The sequence below is a fragment of the Lytechinus variegatus genome, chromosome 8, assembly GCF_018143015.1.
Source record: "Lytechinus variegatus isolate NC3 chromosome 8, Lvar_3.0, whole genome shotgun sequence".
Taxonomy (NCBI): Eukaryota; Metazoa; Echinodermata; class Echinoidea; order Temnopleuroida; family Toxopneustidae; genus Lytechinus; species Lytechinus variegatus.
Genome location: NC_054747.1, coordinates 36,535,690 through 36,560,837, shown reverse-complemented (window position 1 = coordinate 36,560,837; position 25,148 = coordinate 36,535,690). Strand labels below are relative to the sequence as shown.

At 35.0% G+C, this 25,148-nt stretch overlaps 3 protein-coding genes across 8 annotated transcripts in view; 1 reads left to right on the top strand and 2 right to left on the bottom strand.

Moving 5' to 3' along the window:
* Positions 1–1,495: 1,495 nt before the first annotated feature.
* LOC121419689 (toll-like receptor 4) lies at positions 1,496–4,132 on the bottom strand. Its single transcript, XM_041614149.1, has 2 exons — positions 3,898–4,132; positions 1,496–2,637 (listed from the first exon to the last, which is right to left on the bottom strand). The coding sequence occupies exons 1-2, from the start codon at positions 4,130–4,132 to the stop codon at positions 1,496–1,498; spliced, it is 1,377 nt and encodes a 458-aa protein (XP_041470083.1).
* Positions 4,133–13,977: 9,845 nt separating this feature from the next.
* Positions 13,978–15,103, top strand: LOC121419688 (toll-like receptor 4). The gene has a single exon (XM_041614148.1). The coding sequence runs from the start codon at positions 13,978–13,980 to the stop codon at positions 15,061–15,063; it is 1,086 nt and encodes a 361-aa protein (XP_041470082.1). The 3' UTR covers positions 15,064–15,103.
* Positions 15,104–19,553: 4,450 nt separating this feature from the next.
* LOC121420445 (sushi domain-containing protein 2-like) overlaps positions 19,554–25,148 on the bottom strand; it is a 36,840-nt gene continuing 31,245 nt past the window's right edge. For 4 of the 6 annotated variants that reach the window (XM_041615082.1, XM_041615081.1, XM_041615084.1 and 1 more), the window contains 2 exons: positions 22,958–23,128; positions 19,554–22,058 (listed from right to left, as the gene is read on the bottom strand). In XM_041615082.1, coding sequence (XP_041471016.1) covers positions 21,669–22,058; positions 22,958–23,128 — 561 coding nt within the window. In that variant the 3' untranslated portion in view covers positions 19,554–21,668. The remainder of the gene's footprint in view (positions 22,059–22,957; positions 23,129–25,148) is intronic. The other 2 variants (XM_041615085.1, XM_041615086.1) reach the window with 1 other exon arrangement.

Here is a 25,148-nt window from a genome sequence, read left to right as displayed (position 1 = left end):
GGAAATCATTAATCAAATCAAATCATTTATTTTCACAATAATATAAAAAAAAAACATTTCAAATATGTACAGAATATAGGAAACAAACATGATTGAAAAAGGAAAGTGAACCGAGTTGATCAAAAGTAATACAAAGATATGTACATTGCTGTGGGGGCGGGGGCAAAGAAGACAAAATAAGTCTTAAAATCAGGCACCCAACATAAAATAAACAGAAAAGTGCTAATGATGGCAGATGCCAAACACAATTCCTCCCATCAAATTAACAAAAGGGTTCACATTTTAGCACAGGAAAACCTTTCTATAGTGACCACCCCCCAAAGGAAAATGTGTCTTTAAAAGACAGCAGGATGCTACAGACACATTCTTATACACATACTCTACATCCATGGTGAGCATTTTTTTGTTACCCTAGGCAGGTGGGTGCTATATAGACAGGATACCGCTAAATCTAGTTTGATTGTATTGGCTCCATGCAATTAACTATTACTTCAAAAGTGCGACTGCACACGTTTATTATAAGAGTACACAGTTATAAACAAATGTTAAAATTTACACCGTAAATGAAACACTGACAGCACCTCCTTTATACACTGTTAGAAAATTTATCCTTCAAATAAAAGAAGTTCCTGCAGCAGAGTCTCGAGAACACCTGTATCTTACCAGATTGCGTAATCTTACAGGAAATTGGTATTTGGTGTATGGAACATTACAAATTTCCTTTAATAAAACACCCTTTTTTAAACATTTTTTTCTTTTAAATTGCAGAAAAATATCCTGTTTTATGAATTTACAGAATGATTCCGTTATTGCTTGTTGCAAAATCTTCTTTTTCTTTTTTTCTGTAAAGTCTGTGTTTTTTTTAATAGTGTAGGGTGGAATGTTGAACCTTTATGTGAAATGGGCTATATCACCTGCACCATGAAAGTTTCATCTTTGCACCTTTTAGGGTGCATGATATTGAACTAGAAACAAATATTATTTTGAACATTTCATGAATTGGTTCATCTCTGCACCATAGAAGGTGCTCAGTGCACACATACATGTGCACAATTGCACTCATTCATATCCCTTAGGGTGGTGCTATTCTACCAACCTCCAGGGCTAAAATCTGAACCGCTATCAGTGTCACATGGAGACTCAAATGATAACAATTCAACATATATATACATCATTTACCATAATCCACTTGCGCTACAATTATACCGTTTTCACATTGAAACACTCAAATGCGTCGAAAACGTGGTAGCAGATTTTTTTAAAGCCGAGTTACAGAGTAAAAACAACAGAAGAAGGAAAGAAAAGGTTACAAACTGAGAAAAGTTAGCAAACTAAATTGATTGCTGTGTACGAGATTAATACGTATATATATGTTTTTGTGTTAACACAACCAGAAAACAAATTAGAAGTCAGAAATTTGCTTTCAAGCGATATGCATTTTCAACGTGACAATCAGGAATTCTTGAAGCTCCACAATAAAGATGGTCTTTCAATATCATTCATTGGGAATCAAATCATTTGTCTTTAGATTAACGGTCAACTTTGCTGTCAATTCATCGAAGAAATATTCCCGTCCTCTAATGTCTTCAGGCCAATGTACGTACGGCCTGCCATCACTAAGGCACAACCTTACTAAGAAGGGTAGTTCTTCTCCAGGGATGTCTTCTAGAAATAACAAAAGGACAAACTCAGTCTGGGTATCCGTCACGTGGTCAATAGCCGTTCTGAACTTGAGCATGAACCAACGATCCTTGATAGCGGCCCTACTGAGCACTACGACCGTCTTGTAACTCCTGGTAACCGCATAGTCAATCGCCTCTAAGTAATGCATTCCTGCGACAAGATCGGCATCACCATATACCTTCCTCTGGAACTGTGGAAGCCGTTCTTCTATGACCACTCGAAGATGTTCCCGGACCCATGCTTCGTCATCTTCGTGGAAAATGACATTCAAGTCGTACTCGTAATCGTCATGGTCCCGAGGGTCTCGCACCTCCATGTAACCAAATGCGGCCAGTTTTAGAAGAAAGAGCCAGCGTCGTAACTGCCATCGAAAATGATAAACTAATATAATGGTTGCTATCAAGGAAATGACAGCAATTGAAGGCAAACAGACGATGTAGACGTTGAAACCACACAGTTCAGTGGGGTTGAAGTCTAGGAAAGGCTTGTCTCTGAGTGGCTCTAACGATGCTATACCACAAATCGTTTTATCCTTTTGAAGAAGTTTCACTGTAGGTGTACTAATGACCCAACGGACAAGCCACCTTAAATCGCAATCACATGCGATTTGGTTCTGCGATATGTCTACATACAAAAGCGATGATATAACAGGGTCAAAGGTACTTTGATTAAAAAATATTAATCGATTTTGCGACAGGATGAGGCGAGATAAATTTTGGTTATTGGAAAACACACCACTGTCAAGGTATACCAAACTATTTTCAAATAGATCCACGGTCTCTAATGTCCATAAGCCCTTCAGTGAATCAGGATGGATTTTCGTAAGATAGTTTCCACTTAAGTCTAGAAATTTGAGAGATTTTAATCCTGTGAATGCGTTAGAATGGATACTTGAGATACTAGCCATTCGAATGGTCAAATTCTGCAGACTTGAGAGAGATCGAAATAACTCATCTTTTAATTGACAGGGCGATTTATTTCCATCCAGAGTCAAAAATGTGAGATTAAGCAAACCATCAAATAAAGACACATTTAATGTTGGAATCCATAAATGAAACCACAAATAGGAATGAGATATGTCCAAATATATAAGAAATCTTGATTGGTTGAATGATGATCCTGGTCTAAGTCTCAAATCTTCAATCTGGTTCAAATTGAGAGTATGGAGGTCAGGCGTTACTAATTTGAATTCTCTAATATGAGTACCGGTAAGCCATATAGTTTCAAGTCCATTCATTTTCAAGAAAGATGTTGGTTTCACCCAATCGAGGGCATTTGCATTCAAAAGTAAGTACCTTAAATTTCTTAATCCCTGGAATGTCGAAGGTAGGATAGTGGTTAAAGAATTGAAACTTAAGTCTAAATATTCAATTAGGTTATTTTCCCAAGTGTCATTATATGAATTTATCGTTTTTATTTCATTATAATTCAAAATCAAATAAATTAATTTTCCCATTCCTCGAAAAAAGCTTGGTTCAAGCTTTGTAAATCTATTCCCTGTGAGATCAAATCTAGTGACGTTTGTCAAACTTGAAAAGATATCAGAATTTATTTCGATGTAATTACCCATTAAAGTAAGATTAGTAATAATAGAATTGCGCAGGGAATCGAATAAGTCACTTGGAATCGAAAGGTGGGTACAATAGCTAAAACTGAGTTCTTTTATCTTCGAACGGGATACACCGATAAAAATATTTTTAAGCGTTTTTGATTGGAAACGTGGTCCTCCTATCTTTAATGATCGGACTTGAAGCGATGCAATTACACGATGATCGACCAAAACCATAGGGTTATCGGAAAGATCCAGACTGTCTAGTCTGCAAGTAAAACGGAACGTTTCGTCGTTGAGCTGGTACAATTTGTTACCAGACAAATCTAAGACGTCAATTTTACCACACAGGCTTATATTGATAAAACTCAACTCATTGTTGCAGAGACTCACGAGTTTTACTCTTGGACTCCACCTAAGAATGTCATCCGGAAGTGATTTCAAGCCTGAACCTGACAAATGAAGTAAAGTTAGTTCTGTTGGCCATCTTAGTAGACCTTCATGTGGAAGTAATAGACCTTTGTTATAGGATATGTCAAGGTCAGACAATAATTTGAGGGGATGGAAAGTGGAAGGATGCACTTTGCTTATGGCGTTGTTGGATAGGTCTAATTTGGTGATATGAAGGTATCTTTCAAAGGACGAATTGGAAAGCTCAGTGATACTGTTATGAGCGAGCAGAAGGATTTTAACTCCGTCCGGGAGATCTTGTGGGACGGTGGTTAAACCAAGGAGCGTACAATCAGCGGTCTTTGGAGGAACATCAAAATCACATGTGTGTGCGGAACTCTCCTTCTCCTTGTAGGGCAATGCATTGCTATCCGTATACAGTGCTTGTTGTAATAGCATGACTATCGATAGGTTAATGGCGACGCGAAGCATTCGCCGGTCCAGAGCCATGATGAAGACCGTCTGTAAATTAAAGGAATAGTTCAATGTAACTTTAAGACCGTCATTTTAGCAGCATGCATAAGATTGGTGCATGGCGCCATGGGTGTTTTGATTTGAGATTAGTCAGAAACTCATAAAATAATTGTACGTTATGCATGACCCGTTGGAAGTGCAGTTCAATTTTTGAAGTAGCAAGAATGGGGATTATTTAATCAATAAATCACTTATTAACTCATTTATAAAGTTATTCATTTGCTTACTTATTTATTACTTTATTATTAAACAAAACATTTAGTTTTATTTGAAAAGGACGGCCACTTCAATAATCATAAAATAATGCAGAATGCTTGCCAGGGTTCCTTCATACAATATGTATTGTTACTGGTATCAGCAATTATCACTGTAATTATACAAATACTACTGCTACTCATTGTACTACTATTACTACTACTACTAAAACTACTGCTACTATCAGTAATGCTTCTACTACTTTCACTTCTAAAACTACTTGAACAGCAAAAACAAAACAACAACAACAACAACTACAACAACAACAACAACTACTACTACTAATACTACTATATTATACTACATGTCTTTGAAATAGGGAAAACAAAACAAAACAAAATACAAAGAGGGAGAGACATTCAAACTCTCTTACCCGAAATGCTTACAATGTAGGCGAAGATTGGTGAACTCAGGTGAAAATAACCTCACAACAGCCAATAAACAGGCTTTGCATGTTAATTTTACTGAGTAGACTGACTAGAAACCAACCAGAATTGTTCTTTTATACTGGCGATTAATCGCTTACCTTTGTGCTGTATACGGAGTCGCGAAGAAGCTTTCATATTCGGAGGAATCAAGAATGGAAAAAATACGCGGAAATATAGAATAAAAAGGTAGGAAATTTGATGTGCCGAAGGATCGATCTCTCTGGTAGATGGCATGATAAATATGTCAAAAACAAAAATATAACAAAACAAAAGAAAACAAAACAATAAGCTTACGCGGAACTACTAACTTGAAAAATTCGAGCAAACTTGAGAAATTTATTGGACACGTTGTGCAAGGGTATTATGATCTTATTAGCTTCATATTACATGATAAAACGTAAAAGTTAAGTCTTTTTCATGACCATTGTATTGGCCTATATGGCAAATGCATACATTCGCTATACCCATATTTGATATTTTGGAGAAAATTTGTGATTATTAATGTTTTTTATTAAATACAAACTCGATCTAAAAAAATGAAGAAAAAAAATGGGGGGCACGCTTATTTGCACAGTATTTCCCCCCTTAGAAATATAAACCTACTTCATTGGAGGTAGTTTACAAAGAGCATATATAAAAAACATAAAAACATGACTTTGTGTCAAATTACCATGCCGAATAGCGCGCATGCGTGTACGTATGCCAATCAGGGAAAAATGTGAAATATTTGAAAAAAAAAACATTCGAGCGATGTCCTTCCTTTTTTGCTTGCATGTCCAAACAAAAAATATTAACGATAAAGTGACAAATGCTGTTACATTTACAATCGTTTTGTCATAAAAAAATGACGTGACAGAGAAAATTAGGTGATATTTTTTTTAAATTATATTAGTTTACATTTGCTTGTCGGAAAACTTTTGAAGAAAAGAGGTTGTTTTTACGTCCTTGGTCGAAAGAAACACACATAAATTCTAATAATGATAATTATAAGAATGATTCCAAATGTACACAGCATTTGATTGGATTACAGTTCAGAATGTGGCTTCCTTCATTTTGGCGCAAATTCAATTGTTACACATTAAACAAAAGTAGTTAATGTTCAGCCAAGCATGAATAAATAATTTGTTTTTATTGTGTCAAAACGCTTCAGAAAGTCTATGAACACAAACACACACACACCCACACACACATCACTCAGACACATCCGAACACAGATTTATGTATGCTCTCGTTATTCGGTCTGTCAACGTTAACCTATTAATATGACATATGGAGAACTTGGTTCCAAATGAGGCAAAATCCACTTTTGACCAAAACTTTTGTTTTCCATATAGATATATGCATCCTAGACGTGGGAATGAAAATGCACCATACTGTATTTGAAAATAGGTTCGGGACGATAAGCCCAAATTGATTGCAGTTTTATTCCTAAAATGAGCCATATCCGCTTTTAATTTGGGAAATTAAGAGTGGTCAATTACTTGACCACATTACCCTATAGTTTATATGCATTTACATGTCTAAGTACATGTTGTGGATATATATTCACAACCACCATTTTTATGAACATTTAGCTGCTTTTGGAATGAGACACCGACAAATCATCGTCCTTACAATACATATATGTATTTATATATTGTGAAAGAAATGGACGAAGAGAACAATAGTAGGCGTAGCTTAAATCAAAGCAGAGCTATTTGCCCTTTGGAAAAATTGGCGATGCCGAAAAAATGTCTCTGCTGGGAATCGAACCCGGGCCCTCAGCTTTGAACGCCAGTGCCTTAACCACTAGATCCCAGAGACGCGTTAGTCGTTAGGGCGACCCCGATCCGATTGACCGTCAGATAGACAGATTTTCGACGCAATAGCAATTATAATTTCTTTTGACAGGAGTAGGTGTGTTTTGAACAATGACAAGCTGCCCGAAAAAAAGTATGCAAAACTGCTATGCTTTTAATTTGTGTTCAGGAATAAACACACCCACACGCAAGCTCTCCCACACCCACATCTGTAGGTCTATACAAAGTAAAAAGCTAGCAAGGTATACTAATGCCTTACATGTATATAAAAGCTTACTGATTCTGTAACCATGATAAAATTCCATGAACCTACAACAAATATAAGGAGTTTATAAATTCATAAACCTAATCAGAATCATGTTGAAATTAGATTCGTTGAATGTATTCAATGATTTCATACGTACTTCACGTCCGCAATTATAAAATGAATGCTTAAGAAATAATCGCGTAAACGTCTGATTTATGCAACGTAATGTATATTTTCAATCGGTCATACTTTTGTTAACACTCTTGTTGCAAAATTATATTTGTAAATTTGTTACAGTTCCCATGAGATCTGCAATCCTTGCAGCTAATCGAAGAACAATTTGTAATGAAGACAAGGATTATACATCACCGGATCACTCACTCATTTTCTTGGTTTTTACTCTGCTTTTTATTTTATTTTATTTCTTTTTGGTGAGGATACATTTCTGGTATAAGTGGATTAGCTCCACAATTGATAAGTAATATATTTTTTTAATGATGACGTTTCAACGCATATAACGCGAAGAAAAAAAATCGATCCGAGCCCAAAAATTCTAAGCTCAGTACCGGTATTACAAAAACACATTTATACTGGTTTAAACGATAGTGTTTACACAGTGATTGGGCTTGGAATTCGACACGCAAGCCATACTCAACACAGCAATTTGATCGCGTTTATACTGAATAAAAAAAGGCGAGTTCGACACTGCCCGCGGGCAATGGCGGATTGAAGCGATTTTGGCGGATCAAAAACGTCGTCTTCAACACGGCTCGCTGGTCCCACTGATCGCGTTTACACTGCATAAAATTATTGTGTTGAGCACGACTTGCGTGTCGAATCCCCTAGCCGAGTCATTGTGTAAACTAAACTTGATTAGCCCAATCATTAAACATATTTAAAGGTCTAATAATTTCCTGAAATCTATTAATATTCGCACCATATTATTGTTTAAATATTTTTCAGTCATGCCAATATGTAATCGTAATGCTAACATTTGTAAGAACTCTTTTATCCAGCATTAGAATAAATGGAAATGATATACGCATTATTGGTAACTAGATGTGTATTTTTTTGTTTCATTATACAAATTATAATATGTTACAATTACAAGGAGTCTGGGTATGTGCCGTAGTATGACTTGGTCTGTCACCGTCTGTGTGAGTGTGTGTATGGGTGTGTGTGTTTGTCGTTTCCAAGTGTTCCAATGTTTCTCATGAATGTGATGAGGGTCGAGAGTGTTTGGATTTATCATGTTTATTAAGCCGTATTTATTACATATTTATGATTATAATTTGAAGGCATTTTAATGAACAAGGCCCGTTGTAAACCAGTTTTTTCTCTGTGTGAAATCTTTTGATATTTACAGCTGAATTGGTTTAAAGTAATTGCTGGAAAATAACCGATGTGAACTACATAGATAAATGAATAAATAAAGGACATAAACCCTTGCCTAACATGCCCAATCATATCCAATGTCTGTTATTGGCCCTTCTCTAATATACAAATAATGAATGTTTATGAGTGCAATGGACAGAATACTTCATGAGGTGAAAGATGAAATGATCCATACAACGAGGCTAGCCGAGTTGAATGGATCATTATTTCACCTTTCACCCAATGAATTATTCTGTCCATTGCACTCATAAACATTCACTATTTGGTTTATATGACACATAAAAATTGATTTTTTTTAATGTGAAGTTAATGAATTTCGATGCAAAACATGCTCATGCAGTGCGAGTTCGGTCTGTTGCAGTGATTGTTACGTCATTACAACATGTACGTGCACTGTACTGCTGGTGCATGAGCTGCAGTCTCGGTGCGCGAGTGCAATGGACAAAATCGCATGGATCAAAGTTGCACGGTTGATGACGTCAATGCAAAATGGGCTGAATGAACGATATCAAACAACCAATCAAATTGCAATGATCTATCTAGGTGTCATATAATCCAGATTACAGTATATGAAATCAATGACCCACTTATATTTCCGTTTAATATTATTTCTATTCTAAGTACCGCTGAATGTGAAAGCCCTATCAGATTTATCTTCTCGTTGATGACATGCGTGATTCGGTCAGATAGAAATCAGTTGTGATCTGGCTGGCTCTAATTCTCGGATGAGACAGTGTCTTTCAGTTTGCTGTTTGTTCCCGAAAGTTGATTGATATTAAGCTATATTCAATTCGGGTAAGATATAATTGAATTTTTCCCCTCTTTACCCCCTACCCTATTTCAACTTATCTGGGACATTTTTTTCAGTGATTTATATCGATGGTATGAACCAGACAGAAGGGACACAGTGGATTTGCAAACGGTACAAAATTGTATTGGATATTGGTCATCCCCATACACGCACCCGCACACACATTTTGTATATATATATATATATATATATACATATATATATATACATGTATGTTTAAAGATCTACCATGCAATGTAGACTGAATCCATTCAGTACATGTCATTTTGGTCAAATGGCCATATTTTGCTCATTAAAATAACATTCACCGTGTGTATTCTTGGTATTAGTTTGACTATAGTCCACAAAAAGTTTCAAAAAGTTTATTAGAAATAGACATGAACTTTACGTTTTAATGCAAAAGGGACTAAATACACTTATGCTCATTCTTTATCAATCACTGTCACCAAAATCAATTTTTCAATTTGTGAAGTTCTTCTACTCTATTTAAGAGTCATTACAATAGGTAACAATAATGGCATTTGCATAAATCCTTTAAATGTCGTTTGATTCATAAGATATTTTTTGTAATTCTTTCGGATTTACTCCCATTTGCATTAAAAAAAACCCCTAGGGGTTATAGCTGTACTCATCATTGCTCATGGTTTGACTTGAACATAATTGTTATACTTTCTCTTCCCGTACCCTTTCTATTGTCCGTGTATATGTTGAAATTGTTTACTGCTTTGTTTATTCGTTCCTTTGCCTGATACAGCAACAAATTGAAATTATTTTTCATGCAAAAGGGAGCAAATCCATAATAACATACTATAATATTATGATATATACATTAAATCTACCTTTTTGTCTTGATGATTCGTAATCATAGTAGAACTTCCTGGGAAAAAAAATATGAATTGGGGTGGAATAAGAAAAGCCGATTTTTGAAGAAAAAGGTGCAAAAGGTGGATTTAGTCTCTTTCACATGGTAACACCTCATACACTGTATATTCCTATATTTTGTTTGATTATCTTTGTGAAGTTGAAAGGAATCAAAGCGGTACCGTGTACTGCTGTGATTTCAATCTATTTTTTTGTGTGATTCATTTATAATCTAACCAATTTACTTTATTAATCGCTGTTCAATTATTTGCAATTCTGTCTTTCACCGGAGTAAATGTATCAATATAGACCATTGTAATCTTTAAAAAATATGTTATGTACATAACTTTGAAATATCATTTCGAAAGATCTTTCCGAATGTTTAATTTATCTTTATAAGCACTATTAAAAAAGAACGAAACTGAGAGTTATCGATCTTATTTCATAAATTAATCACGATTAAAATTTGATAAATGCCGTATCTTTGAAACTTAGTTTATATCTTTGAGCGCTCCACATACAGCGTACTATGTCAAACGTGACCTGTCACCCCCACGCCAGCGATATGTACCAAGGAAAGACTCTACAAATAACCAAACTAATAATTTTGCCGTCTAACGGAAGAAATAAAAATAATAATCTGAAGGAGTAATACTTTTTCTTCATATTTTTGAAATTTGAAGTTGTAAAGGTAAAAGAAAATATGAAAAACAAAGAAGTTTCTTTACACTAATTTTTACCCGAGTCTTGTTTTCTCCTTATTGTGTTGAAGCTCTCACTGACTTTTTTCAACAATTAAGAACATGCTAATAATACATCTAGTTAATGTTAGGTAATTTGTTTAAGATTAATATAATTTTAAAGCTTAGACTATGCTTTTCAAGCTTAAAAGGAAAGCCGTTGAAGTCATTTAGAGCAGGCAGGTCAACAATATACTCCCTGTATGGGTTGATAATTTTACTCTGATCCCTATTCCCAGTTGGTATTTACTTTCACGTATCCCCATCTAGGTATCACTTAAAGTTTAAAGTAAGTTTACCTTGTTTCCGACACTGATCCTCAGTCAAGCAAAGAAAAATTAAAACAAGATTACACAATTATAATGACTTGAAGCATTATCCAACATACTAGTAAATAAACACAAAATACAAGAGCAAAAATTCTAAATTGCTAAATTCATATTTCTCTGTTTTACTTGGTGAAAATCCAACAATATCACTCTGAACAAAAAAAAATCAGTACGTTTGCTTGATAATGAGTGACCTTCATAATATTTTGCTGTTTTTTACACAAAAGAGAGCAACATTTAGTCAACATTGAGAATGGTGGAAGATCTATTTCATATTTAGAATTATAATTTTGGCTGCAGTTTTTCTCCTCATATATTATTTCCCTTTATTTATACACACTTGACGATGCAAGTCCAACAAATATAGCTGAAACCGAGAATTATGGGTAATTTGTAATTACTTAATGACAATTATTACTGATAAATTGATGGAACATGCATGTTATCCTTATATACCACCCTTTTTAATTTGATGCAACAATTAAGAGTGCACTGTTTATTCAAACTATGTGAATCAGAACGTAATTAATTGTTTAAAGAGTTTAAATCAGTGTTTAAAATCTTAAACAACCATGCTTAAATTACTGATAATAAATTATATATTTGAATTTAAACTTTGTTTAAGATTTTTAACACTTGTTTAAATTTTTAAACAACTATCTGCGATTCACATAGTAAATATTTTATGGTATGGTATTTAGTAAATTTCGTATATCTCAGTATAATAACTAATTGCACATTTATATATAGTACCAATTAAAAATAGTTGTAAATATGAATATTTATATAGCATTTAATGCGAATGTTCTTAAGCGCTGCATACTATTACACTGGCTTTATACCGCGGCTATCCTGATCGGACGCTCGATCATTTTAAGGAATACCATTTACTACACCTGGGTGGAGACTGGCAAATGTAGATAAATGCCTTGTCAAAGGAAGCAAGTGCTTCGGTTGGGTCTGAACCCCGGACCTAATGGTTGAAAGTCCGGAGAGTTATCCACTGGGCCACGACCACCTCTACATAATTACCTCTACAGAAACATAAACATCTCAATAAAAACAGAATGATTGTTTAATATGTTAAACAGCTACTGTAAGCTTCATAACAATGAACAGCGTGTATAATAAACATTTAAACGGCGTATTTACTGTATGAAAAGCATTCTACATTTATAATTATAGACGGGACTACCCTTCAAAAACAATTTCAAATGAATAAATGAATTCAGTAATGGAACTGCTCTGCCAACGAGTCGTGTATAACGTATAAATATCTTTTAAATCTAAATGCCATGGATGCCGATAAGCTAAGTCTTAAGCAAGAGATTCTATAGATGCTGCTAAAATATGAACATGTGGTTATATTGTTACATCCCTTTATTTTGCAGACGATTTTCATCATGGCTTTGGACCGCCCAGTGCTTCTCGTCGCCATTAACCTATTGATAGTCTTGCTATTACAACAAACACCTTATGCGAATGGCAATGCATTGCCCTACAAGAACAAGGAGGGCTCTCTCCCACATGTCCTTTTGACGTTCCTTCAAAGACTGCAGATTGCAAACAACTTGGGTTAACCAACGTCCCACAAGATCTCCCGGACGGAGTTGAAATCTTGTTGCTTTCTCGTAATAGTATCACTGAGCTCTTCAGTTCTTCCTTTGAAAGATACATTCATATCACCAAGCTAGACCTATACAAGAACGCCATAAGCAAAGTACACCCTTCCACTTTCCATCCCCTAAGATTATTGACTGAACTTCAGATATCCAATAACAAAGGTCTAATACTTCAACATGAAGGTTTACTGAGATGGGCTACGGAACTAACTGCCATTGATGTATCACATTCAGGCTTGAAATCACTCCCGGACGACTTTCTCAAGTGGAGCTCAAAATTGAAATATGTGAATTTCTACGGCAATCACCTGAGATCTATCAATATAAGCCTGAGTGGTAAAATTGATGTTTTTGATTTGTCGGGTAACCAAATGTACCAGCTCAACAACAATACGTTCCAAATTACTTGCGAAATAGACATCCTGAAACTCGAAGAAAATCGTATCATTTCTGTCGATCCTGATGTAATTGCATCGCTTCAAATCCGATCATTACATATAGGAAAATCACGTATCTCAACACAAACGCTTAAATACATTTTTCTCGGCGTCTCCCGTTCAAAGATGAAACGACTCTTTGTTATCGATCTTCTCCATCGTTGGACTCCAAGTTATTTATTCGATTCCCTGCGAAATTCCACCATTTCTGAACTCATTTTATTTGATAATTCTATCAAACTACATCCTGATATATTTTTTAGTTTAACAAATATCACTTTCTTTGATTTCACGTTTAATACTAATAGAAATATTGAACCAAGCTTTTTTCACGGTATGGGCAAATTAATGTATTTGTACTTGCGCAACAATGAAATACAAACGATAAACCTGAAAAATGAAATTTGGCAAAATGACCTGATTGAAGAATTAGACCTAAGCTACAATGATATAATAGAAATCCAACCTTCAACATTCCAGGGATTGCAAAATTTAAGATATTTAAATTTGGATGCAAATTATGGCCTTGTTTCCTTGGAACCAACATCTTTCGTGGAAATGAAAAGACTCGAAACTTTAATACTCACCGATACTAATATTCTGAAATTGCACTTGGTAACTCCTTACCTCCGTAATCTCTTTTTGAACAAAATGCGATCATTTCGACCAGGATTTTCCTTCAACCAATCCAGTTTTCTTGTAAATTTGGAAATATATGATTCCCTCCTTTCGGTTGATGATTTATGGGATCCGATGACAAATGTGTCTTTATTTGATGGCTTATTTAATCTCACGTTTTTGAAACTAGAAATAAGTGTAAAGGTCCAGGATCCATTAAGAAATAAGATATTTCGATCCCTTTCAAATCTGCAAAATTTGACATTCAAAAGCGTTGGTATGTCAAATATTCCTTCTAAAGCCTTTGCTGGGTTGGAATCTCTCAAAAATTTAGACTTAAGTCGAAATTATATTGCGAAACTCCATCCTGATTCACTGAATGGCTTATCGAAATTAGAAAGCGTTGATCTATCTGAAAATAGGTTGTTATATCTTGACAGTGATGTGTTTTCAAATAACCAAAATATATCTCGCCTTATCTTGTCCCGAAATCAATTAACATTTTTTAATCAAAATACCTTTTACCCAATAAGGTCTTCGCTTCTGTATATTGATTTGTCGTGGAACCAAATCGCATGCGATTGTGAGTTAAGTTGGCTTGTCCGTTGGGTTATTAGTACACCTACACTTAAGCTTCTTCAAGGGGATAACACGGTTTGTGGTATAGCATCGTTAGAGCCATTCAGAGACAAACCTTTCCTAGACTTCAATCCCACTAAACTGTGTGGCTTCAATGTCAACTTGGTTTGTTTGCCTTTAATTGTTGTCATTTCCTTGGTGGCAACCATTATTTTAGTATATAATTTTCGATGGCAATTACGACGCTGGCTCTTTCTTCTAAAACTGGCCGCATTGGGTTATATAGAGGCGCGAGACCCTCGGGAACATGATCATTACGAGTACGACTTGAATATCATTTTCCACGAAGACGACGAAGCATGGGTCCGGGAACATCTCCGAGTGGTCATAGAAGAACGGCTTCCGCAGTTCCAGAGGAAGGTGTGCGGAGATGGCGATCTTGTCGCAGGTATGTATTATTTAGAGGCGATTGACTATGCGGTTACCAGGAGTTACAAGACGGTCGTTGTGCTCAGTAGGGCCGCTATCAAGGATCGTTGGTTCATGCTCAAGTTCAGAACGGCTATTGACCACGTGACGGACACCCAGACTGAGTTTGTCCTTTTGTTATTCCTGGAAGACATCCCTGGCGAAGAATTACCTTTCTTAGTAAGGTTGTGCCTTAGTGATGGCAGGCCGTACGTACATTGGCCTGAAGACATTAGAGGACGGGAATATTTTTGTGATGAATTGATCGCAAAATTGACCATTAATCTGAAGACGAATGATTTGATTCCAAATGAATGATATTCGGAGACCAATTTCAATCGGGTGCTTCAATAATTCATGATCCTGCTGACTTACATGTACACGGTACGGCAAAAATACCAAGCGACTTATAAAAGGAACTGCCGCTTTTCAAAGGCGGCGACGGTTTAAAAATCAGCGCAGTCAGAGGCGTCGATTATGGGGGGGGGGGGGGCAGGGGGGCGATCGCCCCACCAATGAAAATATGGGGGGGGGCAAACATATCGTTTTGCCCCCCCAAATAATTCCGCATGTGCTAAAAATAAAATAAGATTGTAATGTTACACATAAATCAGCAAGCGAGATTGAGATACATAACTCGTTCTTCGTCTAAACTCGTGCTCAAAATGTCCACTTTTCAGATTGGAATATAAAAAAATTTCAGCTCGCGCTTCGCGCTCGCATCATTTCTGTAACAAGAACCTATACTCTCCATGATTAAATAGGTGAATATGGTCCCGTTTTCAGTTCTAAACCTCAAAAGAACTCCCACTTCGACTTGCAATAATCTTTTGTTGGATATATATATCTTGTTCTTTATTAAAAACGTCCATTAAACTCAATTTTTTTTTCAGATCGAACTATCAAAATTTTCAGCTCGCGCTTCGCGCTCGCATTAACCTGCTGGTGAGATGTGTATATATATATGTGTGTGTGTATACGTATACATATGTACACATATATATACATATATATATGCATATGTGTGTGTGTGTGAGTTTGTTTTGTGTGATCGAGAGCTTTTGGAAAATTGATTCATGATTTTGCCCCCACAATCTGAAAAATGGATCGACGCCCCTGAGCGCAGTGTAATTCGCGAGGCATCCAAAGCCAGCTAGCTGCTTAAAAAAAATCAAGCGCTGTGATTTTGAACTACTTTCCAAACCAGATAGTCACCAAATCTATATATTTCACGTGCATACATGTACTACCGATATGTTGACGAAAATGAAAAACTCCTTATTTAGATTTTTTCTGTCAACAGAACACTATTGCTAATGATACGGTGGGCAAATAAAACCGCTTTGGGGGAAATTGAATTTCAAACGAGTGGAACCTGTTGCCATTTTGTCTGAAGAACACAAATCTAATAAGTATTTTTGTTTTAAAACACGTCTCAAAAGGTTATAAGCGATTTTTCAAAATGGCCGCCGAATTCCTCCAAAATACATGTTTTCACGTGTAAATCATTAAATATTTCTACAAATAAGGCTTGTAATGTATCTATATATATTTTTATGGTCACTGAGCACAAACACACATAGTCAGATAAGTTGGGTTATTTCAAATGATGCTTTGGGGTGAAAAAAAAACAACACAATTTTTGGTAAGAATCCCCCAAAATCATGTTTTTTTGGTACATACAACTTTGATAATTCATTCATCTGTAGTTAGTTATATGTCTAAACATTTTTTCATGGCCACTGAGTCCAACAGTAGATAAAAATGACATGTTTGGTATTTAGTACTGTCTATTTCGAGTAAATAATTAAATTTTCTGTAATATTTGGTGCAAATATTCATGCAAGTACGGCTTGTAATTTGTATAACCTTGTCTTTTTCTGGCGATTTGGCAGACAATTACAAATATATCAATTGAAGCAACTGAATTAGAATAATTTGTACTTTAGTGGATTTATGGGTCAAATACTACCCCCAAAAGAAAATCATTTATATGCAGGATTTCAGACGCATACAGTTCTTGAAAATATCACTAAAATTGCTGAATGTATTATTGATATTTCAATGTTCATATATTATATTATCAAACTTTTGGTAAAAAGAATTACCATTTTCATAAATATTGTTACATTACTTAGGGTTTTCATAAAATTTTGTTTTGCCATGCAATCTACTTGTAGGCCTACTCATAATTTAATATGCATTATTTACATAACATTTGGAAGTAGAGCGCTAATGTCCTCAGTGATACCATCTTTTGAAATAGATGTGTTTTCTGGTGAGGCTTTCAGGTCCTCCATAGATTTCGTCAACTTTCAACAAAATTTTACCTGCAGCTTTCATATCCCCTATCTTATCATAGGCCAAAGATGTCATCCAGGAACCGTTTTGGGGAGAATTGCTTATATTTTTTAGTCAGGGGGCCATATGATCACATACTTAGAGATTTTCCTCCTTCATGTACAGTGCTATTTCGTACATGTACATGTTCAACAGTACAGTTGCGTAAATAGTCTTAATTATAAATTTACATGTATATACTGCATTCTCCTCTTCAGAACAGTAAGCCAAGCGTTTCTAGATCTTACATCTCCTGGCTTTCAACAATTCACTAATAACAAGCAGATTGTTCCTTGAACCTGTTGAAAGAATGCAATCATTGATTTTAATACTGTAGTCTAGCTTTAAACAAAATATGATACACGGACCAGCATTGTGCCATTGTCACGATCATTGTCTGATTTTCTGAAATAGTCAGTCTTCGGCATCTGCATTTTTACTGGATCAAAATAAAGAAGAAAAAAAAGAAAACAGCAAGTCTATCTCTTACATACCTGAGCCTGCATACATTATATCTATATCTTCTTAAAATCAACCAAATAATTTAGGATCAAGAAAAATCTTCATTCTGATTCATATTTTGTATACAGTACCCTGATCACCCACTTTTATTGTTCCTCGGCACAGCAGTTCCATTATCATTATGGGGAATATGACAATATATCTCATCATTGTGTTGGTTATTAACAACTGCATGAGAAACATTTATTCTGAATCATTATAGAGACTGCGATTTTGATGTTTTGTTGTTGTATACATGTCAGTAACCAATTTTATGAAAAATTTCGGGTATATGTTATAAATACAACATTTGCAAGTACGTGTACAGTATATGCACGTTCATGGAATAAAGCTCTTTGTCATAATATAACCTTCATTATGCATCTATTTATTTAGTGTGCACTCTTCTTGAAATTTTTCATGTGCACATTTGATATAATTTTCAGTTACACGTAATTGATATAACTGTACTAAAATATGCACACATTTGATGATATCATACAAGCAATTGCGTTTGAGATATCATCGTGAATTACTACCATATAATATTATTTTCTTCAAAATGTTTTAACATTTCTTATGTCTTAAAAACCGTTTCACTTCCGCAAAGTGTAATGTTTGAATATTATAGTTGACCGCGCGTTGCCAGTCGTTCACCGCATTATTAAAATAAAATTATTAGCTTGGTTATTGGCTGATTGCTTGATAAAAACATATCACTTTGTAATAAATGAAAGAAAGAAAAAGAATGTCATTTATGTCTTTGTGGTTATGTATGTGGTTTGCATTCGGATAAACTACTTATTGATGAATATGTTCATATAGCAGATAAACTTTCAGTGATCTGGTCTTCGCAAAAAATGGATACACAGAAATTGTTTCCACCGACAATTACAACCGTCTGAATAAACATGGAATGACTGCTTAAAGGATAGTGGGAAATGAGGGGCTATTTAGGGAGTGATTAAACGACGAAAGTGGCAATTAGTGCTTAAGTCATGTTTCAGATTACTAAACATAAACATGTATAACTAAAATGAAAGCAGCGCACTCATCCGCACACACCCACTCATGATAGTTGTCTTCTGTTTTTGTTCAATACCGAAACATAATTTTGTTGTTTAATGGGAAAATAATACAAATATATCCGGAATCAGAAAAAAAAAATTATATGCAATCAATCTTCAATATCTACCAACATGTCACTCATGTATTTTACACTCATGTAGTTTAACATTAGATACGCAAGCCTAAATTTGTGGCTTAGCAGTAAGACAAGATACACACATTGGATGAATGGTCAATATGGCCAATGACCGATACGGTCACTGCAAAGGGGTTGTGTTTGCAAAAAAGGCGCTAGGTAAGTTCTTATGGGCCACAATACGCGAAAATGATAACCAATACATTGACATCGTTTTCTAAAAAAAAAATGTTTATTATTTCTACTGCAAACCGAGTCTTAGTTATGAATATATCGTTCACAGAAAAATTAAACGTTTGAGATACATTGATTGGCATTAAAATATTAAAAAAGTGGAAATTCATTTTCAAAATGCTTAGAAGAACAGCTAACAATAAAAACAATTTGCTTATGCTACTCATATTATGTATCAACATGATTGATAACAATATAATGGGTTTAAGGTCTTAAGATGCCGAGATCATCGATAACAAGAACGAATGATTAAAACAAAATTGACACCTCACGAATTTATAATTATCGTGAACACATATTTTTTTTACAAATGACCCGAGTCAGTGGCGGACCGTGACCCGAAGCCGGACACATGATTGGAGGGGCACTGTATTCTATTGTGAACAATGATGTGCCCCTCCAATGCTTTGTCTCCTCCGGATCACGGTCCACCACTGACCTGAGTATGTTCTTCCAAATAATTTGATACCGTATTCATGCGGTATGTGTTAATGCTTCGATGACCAGGAGGTATTCTTTTTCACTGATGTCAATGTTGGTTTGCGCCAAACTAAGGTATGACTGCAATGGATGTCGATATCATGTCATAATCCTAAACTACTGTATTTTAATTCAGTTATTTACATTATAATTGTTTAATAAATTGTTTAATAAACACATTTTAGTCGCAATTCTGAAGTTAATATTATTGAAAATATAGATTAGCAAAAATGTTTACTAACTCATTAAGGATTTTGACTTACTTGGCGCCTGGATTCATTCATTGCATTCATGTCTTACTTTGGTGCAAGTCAAAATTTACATCACTGCGAAGAATGCCTTCTGATTATCCAAGCATGAAGACATACAAGATAAATATGGTATCAAATTATTTAGGATGAGCTATTTTTCCAGCCATAATAATTATGCGGTTATGACATATTTTACCCCTTAAATTTGGGATTTGTGAGGTGTCTCGTTTTGTTTTACTTACACGGTATATATTCAATCAAACATGCCCAACAAGAAAAGGAGAAACAATAAGCTGTGGCATTTAAAGCTTCACACTTTACGTTGATACTTGATGTATGGTACGCAAATAAAGGGGCCTACTATTTCATATTTTCATAATTAAGATAGGCCTATATAACATATTTTAATCATTTTTCTGAAAGAAAAATATTTCTTGATTCATCATGGAACTATTTGGAGAAGAATAGAGAAGATGCTTTATCAGCATATTTAACGTATCCCCCCCAAAAAAAAACAACAAATGAACGATATGCCATATTTAAACAAAACAATAGCAACTTGAAAAAAAAATGTAAACATCATCGGCTTCCTCAGCTGCATCCCGTTAATCAATTGAATTATATTTTTTAATCGAATATAGCAATGCATACAAATGTCATCAATTTATTTTTTAACACCTGATTTTTAAGCGATTATAAAAGTATAATATTCCTCATCTCCCTTTTCTCTTTTTCATCAGATTATCTGTATGGAGTAGGCTTTACAAGCACAACGACCAAAGCAAGCGATTTAGTTTTCGAAAAAAAGAAAGTAAATTACATTGCCATCATATTCATGAAGGAAAATGGCTCTTTCAAGCCAAGCTAGAAAACCAAATCGAATTTGTTTGTTTTCAAGACATCAAAATATTACGTGTGCAATTTGGTTGATTCTTTAAAATAATCACTGTTCTGATATAATTGTATTCCTAAACAAACAACATAGCATTTTAATAGCATTTTTCATTTCCACAAGTCAACACATAAAAAGTACTCAGTGTATTGAACTATTTACATATTATTAGTCCTCACGAGTATCATCCTTTGTCTACCTAGAAAAAATGAACTTACATTTATAATTTGTTTACAGTAGGAACTTTGCCGCTTGACTATTGTCTTGCAAAACAGAAAAGAGTAAATAACCAAGCAGTAAAAGAAAAAAGTGCGACACCATTGCCATTCAAGCATTTTTCTAACAGAAAGTAAAATAATCATAATTCTAAGAAAATGTCTAATATAAAAATTATCAAACAAGACATATTTTACATCTGAAAAACTATAATAATAATAGGCATTTATATAGCTATTACTGTTGTTATTTTGTACACTTTGGAGGCAAATATTTTAGGCACGACTTAAAACATCGTCGGTGGTAATCACGATTACATAATTTTATATTCACATTTCGTTTGAATATGTTTGTTCTTGGCATAAGCTTATAAATTCTAATATGTACCATGATTATAAACAAGATATATGTTCTTTCAAAATTATGAAATGACTCTAGCGGAGTTATGTATATCATTATCTGTATCAATTGAAACGTACAATAAGCAAAATATTTATATATGTGATGACCTCAAGGCAGTACTGGCTGTTGAAAGATTAGAGCAATATTCTTCATCTCGATCAATCTCTACGAAATCAAATCTTGGGGTTGAAATGTTCTGCTTAATTAACAATAATGTATATTAAAATCTTTCTCAATCGCTGAGAGCTACTCAATTATTTTTCAGTCTGAAAAACTCAAAACCCTAACCTGATTGGCTCAAATAAGGAATGCTACACACGTGACATGTTTAAGAATCTTTCATGATTTCATGTACACGGTTCATACCTTCCAATGACAACTTACATAAAGGTTAATGCACTTTTTAAATCCACCCTCCAGTTCCTGTGATATTAGTATTTTGTAACAAACCCGTGCCCTTTACAACGTCCGCTTCGTCACGAGAGGGCGTCCTATAGGTTGAAGAGGGCGCTGTGCTACCTGCGTAGCTGCCGGTATCCGAGGACGGGTACGGGTTCGGATCTTTTCGCAGCGTGTCCGGCGTTTTCGGTTTCTTTGCAACCGGAGGTGGGGCAGAGTTTTCCGTCTTGGCGGTCTCCTTGGCGATTGGAATTTCCTCATTCACGGGTTTCGGCTGGACCGGTTTCGGCTCGGCTGGCTTCGGTTCCGGATTTTTGTCCTTCTTAACTGGTTCCGGTGGTTTTGAGCTCGGTTTCTGAGATCCCTTTCCTCCAGAATTATACTTTACACTCGACTGCAAATATAAACAGAGGGAGGGAGAGGGAAAGAGAAAAACATATCGTCTTTGAGCATTAATGCACATTATCGTTTCTTTTACTGTTACGGAAAACAATAACAGACATATCCTGCACCCCCCCCCCCCAAAAAAAAAAAGAGAATATTCTCTGGCGTTTACATGGTGGTAATAGATGTGCGTGATTAACGATATTGTGAATAAGGGAAAATTCAAATATGGTTACTTAAAAGTGATTAAATGTTTGCTGACAGGGTATTTTGAAAGCATGACAGGGGAGACATTGAACGGTCTAAATTTAGGGTAGAAAGATAATGTAAAGATGCAAAGCAGTGTGACGTTGGAAAAGAATGCATTCAAGAAAATAATAGAGACATGACAGCAATGCTTTGCTGCAAGGAGAAGAAAACATCGACCACATACATTGATGGATTTTAAAAAATATAATCGAGTCTTTTCTACAGTAGTATTCCGTTGATGTAAGATGAAATATTGACATTTTGAATCTTAATCATTGTAAACCATGTCCATTATTGGGTATGCCCAGTTTATTTTTATCAAACAACTTTACCACGTATATATTTTATTTAATTTCCCGTGTATGTATGAACGAGGATTAGGGAAAAAAATGATGCTACAGTTTTCGAGATTTTTTTTGTGCTGTTGATCCTAAGAGATTGTAAAATGTAATAAAGTGTTTACCAGAAAAATGCATGACCATATCGTCATAGTTTCATAGGTCATTAGCCTAATCACTGGGATGATAAATGATATTAAATGAGAACGCATTTAAAAAAAAAAAAAAGTTGTATAAGTGTTACAGAACCCATTTAAACACCGCGATACATTGGAAACTATCAACTAAAAACCAACAAAAGATGTGGATAGGAAAAGGCTACCTGGGAAATCGCGGTGGGTTTGTAGATTTGAGCGGACGGGCCCGTGTTCCCTTCGCTAGACTTTTGGGAGGATGATGATCTGGTGGACGCTCGCACATCGGTGGGTTTCTTATTCAGCGGCTCCGCGAGCTCGGCGTCTCGGTCGTCGGTGGATTTAGGCTTTTTCGATTTCTGTGAGATTAAGGGAGGTTAAAGGTCATGTACTTAGTTGGGAGGGGCACCAAAGTAGATATTTTGATGATTTCATGTGTAGGAATTTATGGGAAATTACCATCGTGGGGAAATACCCTTTAAATATCAGTTCCAAAATAATTTTCCATCTTAACACAACACTCAAATGCAAGTACAGCTGCATCACGTGGAATTATAAAGCAGTTATAGCTACGTATGTTAATGACTTAGTATCAGTATTGATACTTGAATAAGACTAATTCTGATTGTGTTTTTGTGTATATGTGGCCCATGCAAAGATGTTACTTGCATTTAAGAAATTTATTCAAACAGTACCTCTATGTTATTCTGTGCGTATTTTAGAGAGAATATTCAACGTGTAGATTATTAATTGTTGTCAATATAATGTGATATCTTTAAAAACTAATTAACAAAAGAAAAATCAAGCCTCATGGTTATAATTTCCTATGGTCGCTATGTGAGCTTTGTGTGATTAGACAAAACAAACGTATTGGTTAGAGCTTCAGAACAGCATAATGAAGGAAATGAGTTGCTGAAGAAACCAAGGTCTGTCACAGAAGAGATGATATGAATATCCATGCTATTTTTATCAAATCCGCTTCAACTGTTTCGTTCACCCATTATGAGTCGTCAAAATGACACAATGGAATAATACACTGTTAAAATTGCTGGGCTACATACTGTCAACAAAACGATGGGTTTAAACTGTATCAAATTCTTGGTAGCTTTAAACCAATAATGTGAGCTTTTGGTGAAAACTACACAGTAATGGTTGAAAACTAACTAGATTTGAATTATATTTTAACCAATTGTTGTGTGGACAGTATGTTGCCCAACACTTTAAGAGTGTAGGTTCTACCAATTACACAGTATATTTCGCTAATACATGTAGACCTACATTGGGTATGAATGATTTGTCAATGAAAGCAAAATGAAAATGCGATCGGCATGCAAATTTATGGTTCATATAGCAATTTCGAGGCTTTTGAAAAAGGGCATTTAATAAAAAGAAATATGAGAGGGAGAGAGAGAGAGTGAAAGTAAAGAAGTAATATTGACAAGCATGATGTACGCTCAGAAGCTTGATAGAACATGAGGATAACAGATCACACACAAATATAGGAACAGGGCGTTGGTGAGCTCTTTCGAGAAAAGTGGGCAGATCAGAACAAAAATAAGGTATAATAAAATTGTTAATCTACATGTATTTCATTTCAATTATTGGCATATAAAGTAAATATATTCGAGAGCGACATGAATAATTTTATAAGCTATTTTGTCAGCCCGCTTGGAGCTCGTATTTATCTGCGGTTATTGACGCCAATCTGACATAAGAATGGACTTCCCCCAATTAACTACAATTAATTAGCCATATCTAAATATAGATGTGACTGTCAAATCTACTTTCAAAAATGATAACTAATCATGCCATTATACAGCCTCTCACTACACAGATAGACTTGATTGATTATTCACAAATAAGTTGAAACTGAATCACAATAAGGCCTTATCCACTTGCAAACTTTTAGGTAAATTAACATCTTCAATTTCTTTTTCCTTTCTCCGAAAAAGCACCCCATTTGCCCTAAACGGAAATAATGCCACATTTTCTATGGCCAATGACATGGCAGAATGCCAACACAGTTTTAACAATAAACATGTCTTGGTAATAATGTACCATTAACAAAGCCTTATAAATATGTTACCATAACATTTTCAACCATTAAAATGTCTCCACTAACATGAATAAAATTAGCTTGTTAATATTGAATTCATGTCGTCATATGTTATTCATACGACAGTTGGTCTTCATGCACAATGAAGTCTTTCTTCTACATCATTATCTTTTTTTAGCTTGCAACAAACACTCGACTTCCCATTTACTTCATCATGTTCACGTCGCGATTCGAGTATTTTCATGGAAAAACGCCCAATGATACCGCTTTCAGCAAATCGCTGGTCCAGACCAGCTCCAGGGTAAGTTGCAAAATTTAGAGTT

What these genes read in the sequence shown, in the direction of transcription:
- LOC121419689 (XM_041614149.1), bottom strand. Translation starts at nt 4,132, where the DNA reads ATGGCTCTGGACCGGCGAATGCTTCGCGTCGCCATTAACCTATCGATA. An exon ending in CCTTCTGCTCGCTCATAACA is followed by an intron (nt 2,638 to 3,897) that starts GTATCACTGAGC and finishes GTCAATTAAAAG; the next exon opens with ATGAGTTATTTCGATCTCTC.
- LOC121419688 (XM_041614148.1), top strand. Translation starts at nt 13,978, where the DNA reads ATGTCAAATATTCCTTCTAAAGCCTTTGCTGGGTTGGAATCTCTCAAA.